Source organism: Coregonus lavaretus, assembly GCF_964263955.1.
Source record: "Coregonus lavaretus genome assembly, chromosome: 30".
In the NCBI taxonomy this organism is placed as follows: Eukaryota; Metazoa; Chordata; class Actinopteri; order Salmoniformes; family Salmonidae; genus Coregonus; species Coregonus lavaretus.
Window position 1 is genome coordinate 33,222,450 of NC_140017.1, and position 12,816 is coordinate 33,235,265.

General features: G+C 42.4%; 1 protein-coding gene across 1 annotated transcript; it reads right to left on the reverse strand.

The window, feature by feature from the left end:
• Window positions 1-3,672: 3,672 nt before the first annotated feature.
• On the reverse strand, window positions 3,673-5,079 carry LOC311105437 (transcription cofactor HES-6-like; the record flags this gene model as incomplete). Its single annotated transcript, XM_084147587.1, has 4 exons — window positions 3,673-4,070; window positions 4,572-4,650; window positions 4,768-4,863; window positions 5,017-5,079. 4 exons carry the CDS (start codon window positions 5,077-5,079, stop codon window positions 3,673-3,675), a joined length of 636 nt encoding a protein of 211 aa, XP_084003713.1.
• Between the last annotated feature and the right edge of the window lie 7,737 nt (window positions 5,080-12,816).

Below are 12,816 nucleotides of genomic sequence, written 5' to 3' on the forward strand. Positions count from 1 at the left end.
AAACTGAATCAGCCGGGGAATTAAAGGCCCTTCCCCAAAGAAAGCGACAGGTGTTATCCTGCTCCTCATTTGTTCTCTCCCTTCTTTGGTGATTTCTGATTTGGATGCAACTGCACTCTCAGATGCCCCATCCCCTTAAAACGCACAGAACAAATAGGTTCCCAAAACCTGCTAAATAGACCCTACTTAGTTTTAAATATTGATCTTTAGAAGTCATGCATGTTTGTATTTGCTCATCCCTTACAGTTATACCTCCAAAATAGCTTCAGGCTTATGTTCAAGAACAATTGGGTTATTATGGTTGCGTTTACACAGGCAGCCCAATTCTGATCTTTTGCACAATTATTGGCGAAAGAGCTGATCTGGTTGGTCAAAAGACCAATTGGTGTAAAAATATCAGAATTGGGCTGCCTGTGTAAACGCAGCCTATGTTATGTCTAGAAATTGACTCTTATCCATTATCCCAATTTCGTTGTTTGGGTGTGTGCACTAGTTTTCTTTTACGCACAATTGTCTATTTGTTTATGTCTGATAAAAGTGTTCAACCATTTGGCCTCGTTGTGTATGTGTACAGCGCATTGTCATGCAAATGACCAATACACAATAGCGCATTTGTGTCTATCTAAACAAGCACGAAAATGTGTCCTGTCACCAGGTAAACAACATGATACCATTACGAGTGAGTTTTACACACAAGGTTTTCGCTACAGCAATTAGGCACCAGTCATATCTACAACCTAAATGAAGGCCGTGTCCAGAGGCTTTGAAGTGGAGGGGTTTGGCACCTCGCCACCCCCACGCTCCGCTCCAGATCTCCTCTTAATGGTCTGGACTGGGGAGAGAGCAGCTGTCTCGGCCCTCTTTTGTTCGAGAACCCGCAGAGGGACCGGGCGCCCTTCTCCATCTCCTCTCTTCTCTCCCCTCTCTGCCACCACACAGCGGCTTCATTAGCTCTGTGGCCAATTATTATGGGTTTATAGTCAGGAGGAGAGGGACCATGTACTACAGCAACGTTTTCCATTTTCGAATTCAATAATTTATTTAAAATGCACCAAGTAGGCCTATGCATAACGTTAATTTGTCAGGATTTTTTATTTATTCACTATTGTAAACAAATAATGGTTTGCCTATACTGTGATTGAAAATATTTACAGTGGGGGAAAAAAGTATTAAGTCAGCCACCAATTGTGCAAGTTATCCCACTTAAAAAGATGAGAGAGGCCTGTAATTTTCATCATAGGTACACGTCAACTATGACAAACAAAATGAGGGAAAAAAATCCAGAAAATCACATTGTAGGATTTTTTATGAATTTATTTGCAAATTATGGTGGAAAATAAGTATTTGGTCAATAACAAAAGTTTCTCAATACTTTGTTATATACCCTTTGTTGGCAATGACACAGGTCAAACGTTTTCTGTAAGTCTTCACAAGGTTTTCACACACTGTTGCTGGTATTTTGGCCCATTCCTCCATGCAGATCTCCTCTAGAGCAGTGATGTTTTGGGGCTGTCGCTGGGCAACACGGACTTTCAACTCCCTCCAAAGATTTTCTATGGGGTTGAGATCTGGAGACTGGCTAGGCCACTTCAGGACCTTGAAATGCTTCTTACGAAGCCACTCCTTCGTTGCCCGGGCGGTGTGTTTGGGATCATTGTCATGCTGAAAGACCCAGCCACGTTTCATCTTCAATGCCCTTGCTGATGGAAGGAGGTTTTCACTCAAAATCTCACGATACATGGCCCCATTCATTCTTTCCTTTACACGGATCAGTCGTCCTGGTCCCTTTGCAGAAAAACAGCCCCAAAGCATGATGTTTCCACCCCCATGCTTCACAGTAGGTATGGTGTTCTTTGGATGCAACTCAGCATTCTTTGTCCTCCAACCACGACGAGTTGAGTTTTTACCAAAAAGTTCTATTTTGGTTTCATCTGACCATATGACATTCTCCCAATCCTCTTCTGGATCATCCAAATGCACTCTAGCAAACTTCAGACGGGCCTGGACATGTACTGGCTTAAGCAGGTGGACACGTCTGGCACTGCAGGATTTGAGTCCCTGGCGGCGTAGTGTGTTACTGATGGTAGGCTTTGTTACTTTTGTCCCAGCTCTCTGCAGGTCATTCACTACGTCCCCCCGTGTGGTTCTGGGATTTTTGCTCACCGTTCTTGTGATCATTTTGACCCCACAGGGTAAGATCTTGCGTGGAGCCCCAGATCGAGGGAGATTATCAGTGGTCTTGTATGTCTTCCATTTCCTAATAATTGCTCCCACAGTTGATTTCTTCAAACCAAGCTGCTTACCTATTGCAGATTCAGTCTTCCCAGCCTGGTGCAGGTCTACAATGTTGTTTCTGGTGTCCTTTGACAGCTCTTTGGTCTTGGCCATAGTGGAGTTTGGAGTGTGACTGTTTGAGGTTGTGGACAGGTGTCTTTTATACTGATAACAAGTTCAAACAGGTGCCATTAATACAGGTAACGAGTGGAGGACAGAGGAGCCTCTTAAAGAAGAAGTTACAGGTCTGTGAGAGCCAGAAATCTTGCTTGTTTGTAGGTGACCAAGTACTTATTTTCCACCATAATTTGCAAATAAATTCATAAAAAATCCTACAATGTGATTTTCTGGATTTTTTTTCTCAATTTGTCTGTCATAGTCGACGTGTACCTATGATGAAAATTACAGGCCTCTCTCATCTTTTTAAGTGGGAGAACTTGCACAATTGGTGGCTGACTAAATACTTTTTTCCCACACTGTATGAACATGTTTCCTTCTTCTACAAGTCCAGTAGGCCCTACACAAATATGACCAGTGATTAACCAAACACTTGTTGATGTCTCTATGACTGCGTTTAGACAGGCGGACTAATTGGTATTTTTGCCAAAAATATCTGATGAGAAAAGATCTGATGTGATTGTTCAAAATACCAATCAGTGGAAAAAATATCAGAATTGGGCTGCTGGTGTAAACGCAGCCTCAAAACCTGGGCTGCTGGTGTAAACAGCCTCAAAACCATGACCCAATTTCCTCATCATATACAGGTAACTGCCAAAATAAAGGAAACACCAACAAAGTGTCTTATTAGGGCATTGGCCACCAGAACAGCTTCAATGCACCTTTTCATAGATTCTACAAGTGTCTGGAACTATGTTGGAGGGATGTGACACCATTCTTCATTGAGAAATTTCATAATTTTGTGTTTTGTTATTGGTTCATCTCATGATGTTATAGGATCAAAAGGGCCCTCTATATATAAGAGAGAGAGGAAAAATGTGTGTGTGTTCACATAAAGAAAATAGATAACTGTGAAGAAATTGCATACACATTTTTATTAATATTGGTTAATTATATACAACATAGAAGGGAGCAGTACAAAAGCTATTTGTGATGGACTAGAGCTAAGAAGCTAAATGTTTATCTTATTATTCAATAAATAAAGACGTTAATACAATAAATATAAGAAAAAGATTAATAAGCGCCTTCTACAATGCAGGCTACGGAAAGTAGACTTCGGAGTGGAAGTACTGAAAGGTCTGTACATATAGCACACCTAGATCAGAAACACAACCGCCCCACAATCCAACACAATGTCTTCTGAGTAGCATATCTATAAGATACATAACAGAGGAGGGTCTAACATAGAGATCCAGCGCACACCCAGAGGGCCGGTACAGTTTACCAGGGCCTCCACATCTCCAGCATGCCCAGGTGGGGGCTGAGGAGGTGGGGGCTCCCGGGCAGGAGCAGGGGCTTGTCCTGGGGCCCCACCACGTGGCACAGGGGCCCCTCCCTCTGGCCCTGCCTTCCAGACCTGGGGTCCTCTCTGAGTGGTGTAGTGGGGGATCCTGGCCCCTGGCTGGGTGGGTGGGCGTTGGACCTGAGATTGGGGTTGGCCTGAGAGGGGCGCTCTTCACTGGAGCGGGGCAGGGATTTGAGCAGGTGGTTGAGCAGGCGGGAGCCCAGCGTTTTGTCCATCCATTCGCAGTTGAGCAGCATGTTGTGGACTTCGTGCATGCACTGGATGTAGCCTGTGCTGTACTTCTGCTGTGCCTCCAGGCCTAAGGTGGGGTCTGCTGTGAAGGGGAGGAGACACTGGGTCAAACATGGGTCATAGCGCTCCCTGTTGGTGGCAGGATGTATTGCACCCAGACTGGCCTATTGCCCAAAATAAAATAGTATAATGCATTGCAGTGTTTCTTAATGCTGTTCCTGGGCATTCAAAGGGGTGAACATTTTTGTTTTTGCTCCCCTTTGAGTCCCCAGGACCAGGGTTAAGAAACACTTGACTAATCAATTGTTTAAAGTTGAAACCAAGAGAGAATATGGAGAAAAACGAAATTAAATAATACAACTATATGAGTACTAATACTCACAAAGGATTATTTGTATTATTCTTATTGACTGTTATTCAATCACTGATGAATACACCCACCAGTCTCCATAAGTGTGTCTAACTTTCCAACGTGCCGACACCGCCCCTAGCTGCTTATATAGAGTATTACACGCAGGCGCAACTTTGAAAACTCCTGGCACTTGCATGTTTCTTCAGTCAAGTCACTTGATCGGACACTTACCACTGAATTTATGAGTCTGAACATTCTGCAGGTGTTTCACTGTCATCTCTAGAATGTCCGCCTTTTCAAGTTTCGATTGCTGTTGGGGGAAATGGAAAGTTAGGGTCAAATAAATAACTTACATTGTGTATTTCACACTCCATATAATTGAGCATTTACAACAATTAAAATACAATGTGTATATAGGCCTACTCACATCAAGACTGAACGCCCCGACCACCGTTTCTTTCAGCTGATCCAAGCAGTTATTAATCCTCTCTCGTCTTTTCCTCTCAATGAGCGGCTTCCGCAGCTAGAGATGGGAAGTGATAGGTTAATGGCGACCAGATACAGTCACAAACTGGACCAGATAATCACTAAGTGTGAGCATATCCGAAGAAAGACACCTGTTGATGTTTAGGTTTATATATATATATATACACACACACGTGGACAAAGGCAATACCTTTCTCTCCTCCTTGGCACTCGAGTGTTTCCCCACGTTGTGCGCCATGGTGCTGGCTGTCATCTCTCCTTTACGCTCGGTATCGTTGTGTAGTTAGAGTATAGCTCTCCTCTCCCGGCTGAGTCTAGGGTCTGTAAGGCCTTTCGCACCGTGCACCGCTCTTATTTATAGGGCAGAATTAGCATGTGAATGCTCGAGCTCTTTGGCTGAGGTATTTTCCCACACACGGGTCGCTCCCAGTGCCCCGCACCCATCAGTCAGGGATGACAGGTCACTACCTCTTTTCAATAGCCGAGCTACCCGCCCTGGAAAAAAACACAAGAGACAGATGTCCAGCCTGAAACCATGCACGCCTCCCCCTCTCTCTCTCTTACTCTCCATCTCTCTCTCGTGACACAAAGCGCGCGGGTCCCCTCAGGGTTTTAATTCCCAGGGCCGAACAAGAGTGTGTAATTACCGTGGTTACACCAGGGACCCCCTCGACCATTCATGCCAATGAACTGGGACAGCATTAGGCTTACTCGAGAAAAGTGGCCCAGTGTAGCTCAGTTGGTAGAGCATGGCGCTTGCAACGCCAGGGTTGTGGGTTCGTTTTCCACGGGGGGCCAGTATGAAAAAATGTATGCACTCACTAACTGTAAGTCGCTCTGGATAAGAGCGTCTGCTAAATGACTAAAATGTAAAAGGCGAAACTTACCCGCTGAAGTCTCACACAGAAAATATACCATCAACGCCCAGTGGCCATGTGGTCATTGTTATCAGTCTGTATCATTGTCGATACAGGGAAGTGCTGATGATGAGAAACGTTAGTGACTAAATCCTGAGTGAAGAGTAGGCCTAAACAAATTGCTGAGAAATTAAGCCAAAAGCCTATAACGAAAAGTGTCAATATTTTTAATTTAATGTAGCCTATATGCTTTTCCTGAGATTTAGCCTAAATGATGTTCGCGCAATGGCAAGGGATATACTGTATATGTTCATGACTGAAAAACCTATGGCAATTACACTCAAAGTTAATGAAGCTTATTTCAAACTATTTTCAACTCTGCCCTGGTTCAGCAATTCGATAGATCTAGGCTACTCAACGAATTTTCAAAAGGTGGTCAGGTTTCAATCTAATTAATTGATTAAAATTCAATACATCGATTGAAAGTACGTGTTTCATGTTCTGACTTTCCTTGAAATAAAATGAAATCCCATCACCTAATGGTACTGGGCGGATATGAGTGGGGGTAAATAGGCCTAATTACACATGAATTCCGATGCTCTTTGGGTTGGCTAATATCAACAAGGACAAATGACTTGAACATCCTGTCGGATACTGATCATGGCTTATTATTAATCAATAGACGACGTTTTTTTTTTTTACGTACCACTTTGATTAGCCTAAGCCATATAGCGGAAGCGTTTGAAAACTGTAACCTAAACATATGTTGTCCATTTTTTCTAACTCTGAGTCAGGGAGAGCAGATGTCAAAGTGACCACGCGGACAGATGTCCCTCCCGCGAGCTGGCCCTTGGCTAAGGGATTCATGGCGAGGGCTCTGTGTTTGACTTGAGCCACGCGACAGCCAGGCGAACGCAAGAACATGGGAAACTCCACCGAACAATGGGAGGTATTCAGCCGAACCTAATCACCGTGAAGAGAGTAATAACCCTGTGGAGGGACAAGTGGATGGTCCAGCCTGGGAGAAGGCTCTCAGTGAGCCCCGGAGTAGGAGGTGACTAATGGGTAGTTAGGGCAGGTGTGCCCTGACCACTGGTTTTCGGGCAGGTGTGTGACCATCACAATAAAGCGTCATTATGAGCAATAGCTCATGTGTGGTCTTTGACCACTTTTATTTATTATTCATGAGATACATTTTGATATCACATTGTTATGCATGAGAATAGCATTTGGGCCTATTTGTGAAATTAGTGGTCATAACACTTGTTGAATTTGCTAACATGAAACAGTGTAGCCTAATGTGGTCAATTCGAATTGAAGGCAGTCAATTCAGGAAGTGATTTGAATTTATAATACAAAAATAAAAACACTTTTGAAAATAAATAGCTTCTACTTTTCAGTTTATTGAGAAGTCATTGGGGGAAAACATCTATAATTGAATTGGAATTTCAGTTTACTTCCTGATGCCTGAATTGGCTGCCATCAATTCGAATTGACCCAACCCTGAATGGTAGCCTATTAACAATACATGACATGTCCAAACAGGTTACCTGATTTTTGCATAGGCTATGGATGTTTTTATTTTATTGGATAGCTTCCTGTAGGCTAAAAGGAGTGTGGTCCTCAGAGCCTTAATAATTAACGAACCTTCAGTAGGCAGTTGGCACTGACAGGCGACAGGCAAGTGTGCAAGGCTTTGAATGAGTGGACCGGAATGAGTCCACTTTTTAAACCACTTATAAATCCAGACTGTAGGCCTATAGTCACAATGGGTGGCTTTCTGAAGAGGCTGTGGCTGATGAATACACTGAGTGGTGAGGTCTCTTTTGAAACTACAGAAAACTTGGGCGACTTTTGGGGAGGCCTTTGACCATACAAAGCGCAATGGGACATCTGGCCACGCGACCCACGTGCAGTCAGCTGCCTTGTCTCTCGTCACTAGGAAACGTCCTTCAGAGGGTCACACATAAAGACCCCACGGTCGCGGCCCATGCGTCGTCTTCCAGAGAGCAGCGACCACCGACAGATAAACGTGTTACATTCACAGGACTATATCTATATAGCCTAACAAGGCAATACGATTTTCGTGGATCACATTTGTATATAGGCCTACCTAATTGATCCAATTTTCACATAGCCTATCCTAAACTACATGAGTGTATTCTATGTTGGAGTGTCAATTTGTGCCATTTTTGTGGCGGCACTATAATGGGGACTTATAGAAAGTTCCATCTTGTTATGGGGTGGTGGCACAGAACGGCCAAAAATCAACTAATCCGTTAAAATCGTTGAGGCAACAAGGGAGAGAAACTATCAGAGAGCCCGAATTAAAAGGCCAACTTGTAAAGAGGGGCTCGCGCCCTTTCCTGCTGTTCTCTCTTACCATCTGGTCACGCGTCCCAGTGATCAGAATTAGTGTGAGAATGACAATTACACAATAGTTCCCATTCTCAGACGTCCTAAGCGTCTGGCTGCTAATTATTAGGAACACAATCACTCCTGTTGGGCCAGTGTGCCCGTCTACATCTGCTTTTTAAGGTTACTTATTCCGGATCAAGAGGCATATATATATGAGGCGCTTCATGCTTGCAACATCAGAATTTGTGAAATGCGCATTGAAAATGCATATAGAGGGACACGCACTACCACATCAGCGAGATGTATCTTATTTTTGAAGGTATTGTATGAGCCTTTATTATTGGCCACATTGGAATAAATAAATAGGCCTATACTCTCTGCCCGGCTAGTCTCCATCCCTCCAGCCATCCTTCCAATTAAATTATCTATTTTCCCTATTAGACTACTATCACTCTATTTTCTCGAACACTTGCATATCTATTAATTGAAACAAAAACATTATAGCCTTCTAAAGGTAAATATACCTCTTCATAATGTGAGAACATTTAAAACTTTAGTGGTGTATTATCACACTGTTATTTATAGGTATTTTTTATTTATTTGTTGTTATTTATGATTGTAATAAAATAAAATAAAATATATATATATATTTTTTTACTTAACACTTTTTTTATTTTCTTAAAAACTGCATTGTTAGCTAAGGGTTTGTAAGTAAGCATTTCACTGTAAGGTCTACACCTGTTGCATTCGGCACGTGTGGCAAATACAATTTGATTTGATTTGAATTTGGGGTATTATCAACAGTAAAATACTGTGAAACGTTTTACTGCATCATACTGTAAATTATGGTGCATTGTGGGAAAATGTTGTAGGCAGAGAAATAATTGCTGCATTTCAAAAGCTACTGTAATTTCGTCCCACAGGATACACAGTATTTTTGGAATGCCAAAAACATTTGGCCCTCTGGCCCTCTGGCCCTCTGGCCCTCTAGTGGGTGCATGATAGGCTGGCTCATTAACATATTTTGATGCGTGCCTTGTAGGAGGCTATAATTTGTTGCACTCGTTGGTAAGAGTGCTGTAGGCCCACCAATTTAACAGGTATGTCGTAGTAGTGCCCCATCACTTTAAAATGTATAGGGGACAGATTGGAGTGGCAGCAAGCCTTAAACCTTTAATGATTGAGCATTTTGCCATGTTCTTTTGGTCTGTTTTGCCCTGTAGTCGCTGCCAGTTTGGAAGCCTTTGTTAAGGCCTCTTGGAAGTGAAACACCAAATATCCCAGCCATCCATCCATCCATCCAGCCATCCATTAATTAATTCATTAAGACTGCGGTAGTATGTTCTTTTTAAACAAGTATAATACAGTCAATTCTACAGTATTGTACTGTGTCATTACACAGTACTTGCTTTGATACTGTATTTAGATTACATAGGTGTACTGCAATATGAAGTACAGTAACTTAGGCTACTTGCCACTTTGCTACCTGTAGTTACTGTCAAATTCACGGCAACCCCTTTACAGTGTTGCTGCCAGTAGTTCTTCAACTTTTTAAGCATGGTGATGGAATGATGGCAGGGGAATTAGGATCTTGTTTTCCCTAACATGATCCAGGCACATTTTATTTACCTAATGTGCAATAATTGGCGATTACACTTGTTTTCCATAGGCCTAACAATTAAATATGATGGAATGTCCAAGTGAAAATAACGTTGTGTGGGCAGTATTGCATTTGCACTGAAACCTTGCAAGTTTGCAAAGTCTATTGATCAAGTGAATTAGCATAATTGTTGCGATATTGCCAGCACAATCTGAAGATTTGGTGCAGTCGGTGTGTAGACCTAACCCTGCTTCAGTAGCCTGAATTATATGTTGAAACTTTAGACTAATTTGCTAAATTTGGTTTTACAGACAGCCCTTGTTTTGACGGAATAATAATGGGCTAAACCAGTTATAATGTAGACTACTAATTGGTCTTAATTGATAGGCTAGCCTAACCTTGGTATATTTGCCTAAGTTTGTAACAAATGTAGGCTAGATACTTTTCGGTCATTTTCTTGTTGGTCGCATTTGTTTTAAAGGCATTTTCAATAGGTGCTTGAAAATCACTTGACCCTTTGGCACGCACCCCAAGGCACAGCCTTACTGCATAATCGTCACAGATAGCATCTATTCACGACTATTCATTGCGCTGTTTTCTGCATTGAACCCCCAAATATATTTATTTCCCATACCTATTGTAGGTGGTCTCTTTTTATTGATAAATAAATACACATTGAACTTGTAAAGAACCATTAATTTCTGTTGTAATATACAGTGGGGAAAAAAAGTATTTAGTCAGCCACCAATTGTGCAAGTTCTCCCACTTAAAAAGATGAGAGAGGCCTGTAATTTTCATCATAGGTACACGTCAACTATGACAGACAAAATGAGAAAAAAAATCCAGAAAATCACATTGTAGGATTTTTAATGAATTTATTTGCAAATTATGGTGGAAAATAAGTATTTGGTCAATAACAAAAGTTTCTCAATACTTTGTTATATACCCTTTGTTGGCAATGACACAGGTCAAACGTTTTCTGTAAGTCTTCACAAGGTTTTCACACACCGTTGCTGGTATTTTGGCCCATTCCTCCATGCAGATCTCCTCTAGAGCAGTGATGTTTTGGGGCTGTCGCTGGGCAACACGGACTTTCAACTCCCTCCAAAGATTTTCTATGGGGTTGAGATCTGGAGACTGGCTAGGCCACTCCAGGACCTTGAAATGCTTCTTACGAAGCCACTCCTTCGTTGCCCGGGCGGTGTGTTTGGGATCATTGTCATGCTGAAAGACCCAGCCACGTTTCATCTTCAATGCCCTTGCTGATGGAAGGAGGTTTTCACTCAAAATCTCACGATACATGGCCCCATTCATTCTTTCCTTTACACAGATCAGTCGTCCTGGTCCCTTTGCAGAAAAACAGCCCCAAAGCATGATGTTTCCACCCCATGCTTCACAGTAGGTATGGTGTTCTTTGGATGCAACTCAGCATTCTTTGTCCTCCAAACACGACGAGTTGAGTTTTTACCAAAAAGTTCTATTTTGGTTTCATCTGACCATATGACATTCTCCCAATCCTCTTCTGGATCATCCAAATGCACTCTAGCAAACTTCAGACGGGCCTGGACATGTACTGGCTTAAGCAGGGGGACACGTCTGGCACTGCAGGATTCGAGTCCCTGGCGGCGTAGTGTGTTACTGATGGTAGGCTTTGTTACTTTGGTCCCAGCTCTCTGCAGGTCATTCACTAGGTCCCCCCGTGTGGTTCTGGGATTTTTGCTCACCGTTCTTGTGATCATTTTGACCCCACGGGGTGAGATCTTGCGTGGAGCCCCAGATCGAGGGAGATTAGCAGTGGTCTTGTATGTCTTCCATTTCCTAATAATTGCTCCCACAGTTGATTTCTTCAAACCAAGCTGCTTACCTATTGCAGATTCAGTCTTCCCAACCTGGTGCAGGTCTACAATTTTGTTTCTGGTGTCCTTTGACAGCTCTTTGGTCTTGGCCATAGTGGAGTTTGGAGTGTGACTGTTTGAGGTTGTGGACAGGTGTCTTTTATACTGATAACAAGTTCAAACAGGTGCCATTAATACAGGTAACGAGTGGAGGACAGAGGAGCCTCTTAAAGAAGAAGTTACATGTCTGTGAGAGCCAGAAATCTTGCTTGTTTGTAGGTGACCAAATATTTATTTTCCACCATAATTTGCAAATAAATTCATTAAAAATCCTACAATGTGATTTTCTGGAGAAAAAAAAATCTCAATTTGTCTGTCATAGTTGACGTGTACCTATGATGAGAATTACAGGCCTCTCTCATCTTTTTAAGTGGGAGAACTTGCACAATTGGTGGCTGACTAAATACTTTTTTCCCCCACTGTATAGGCAAGCCTAGAACTGCCCTGACCCAGTAAACTTGTAGGCTTACATAATTTGTCCATTAGCCTATCAGAGTCAGCTGTCCATTATTTAGAAAATGCACACAGAAATGTGATACATTGTTGCATGTTGCTATATTGGTCAAAACTCAACCATGTGATGACACTGCATCTGTGCATAATAAATACATTATTTAAGAGCGTCATAATAACAAGTAGAACATTACAAGAGTTCCAGAACACTACATTCTAGGTTACTGTCTTGATTTGTGATGGCAGTAGAGAGGGTACATTTTTAAAGGAAGGCACGTGAATGTATTATTTTTTGCCGAATTTGAACAAAGTGTCTTTAGAGAAATATCAAGTTTAATATCTCACAATATTTAATTAGGCTAATGTTTTTTTTTTTTTTTTCATGAACACATTTCTTCTGTCTGTCTGGAATGTAATTTGGGGCCTAATGATTTGAATAGGCCTTCTTCACTCCAGTGATGCAGACAGACGCAAGTAAGGAAGGGCCCTGTAAGCCCCGTCGTCCCTATATGGTCATTAGGGGCCAAATAACGTGGCATATAGGCCTAAAACAACAGGTTAAATACAGGATCGACTTCAAAATCATCATGCTTGTATTTAAAGCCTTGAATGGATTGAGCCCCACACATGTCAGTGACCTCATCTCAATCAGCGAGCCACCTCGCACGCTCCACTCTAGGCACTCCGTACTGCTACGTCCCCAAGACACGTCTCTTAACTAAGGGGGACCGAGCCTTCTGCTCCCTTGCCCCTCGCCTATGGAATGCTCTCCCTGACCATCTGAGAGCAGCTCCATCACTTGGAACTTTTAAAACTGGCTGTAAAAC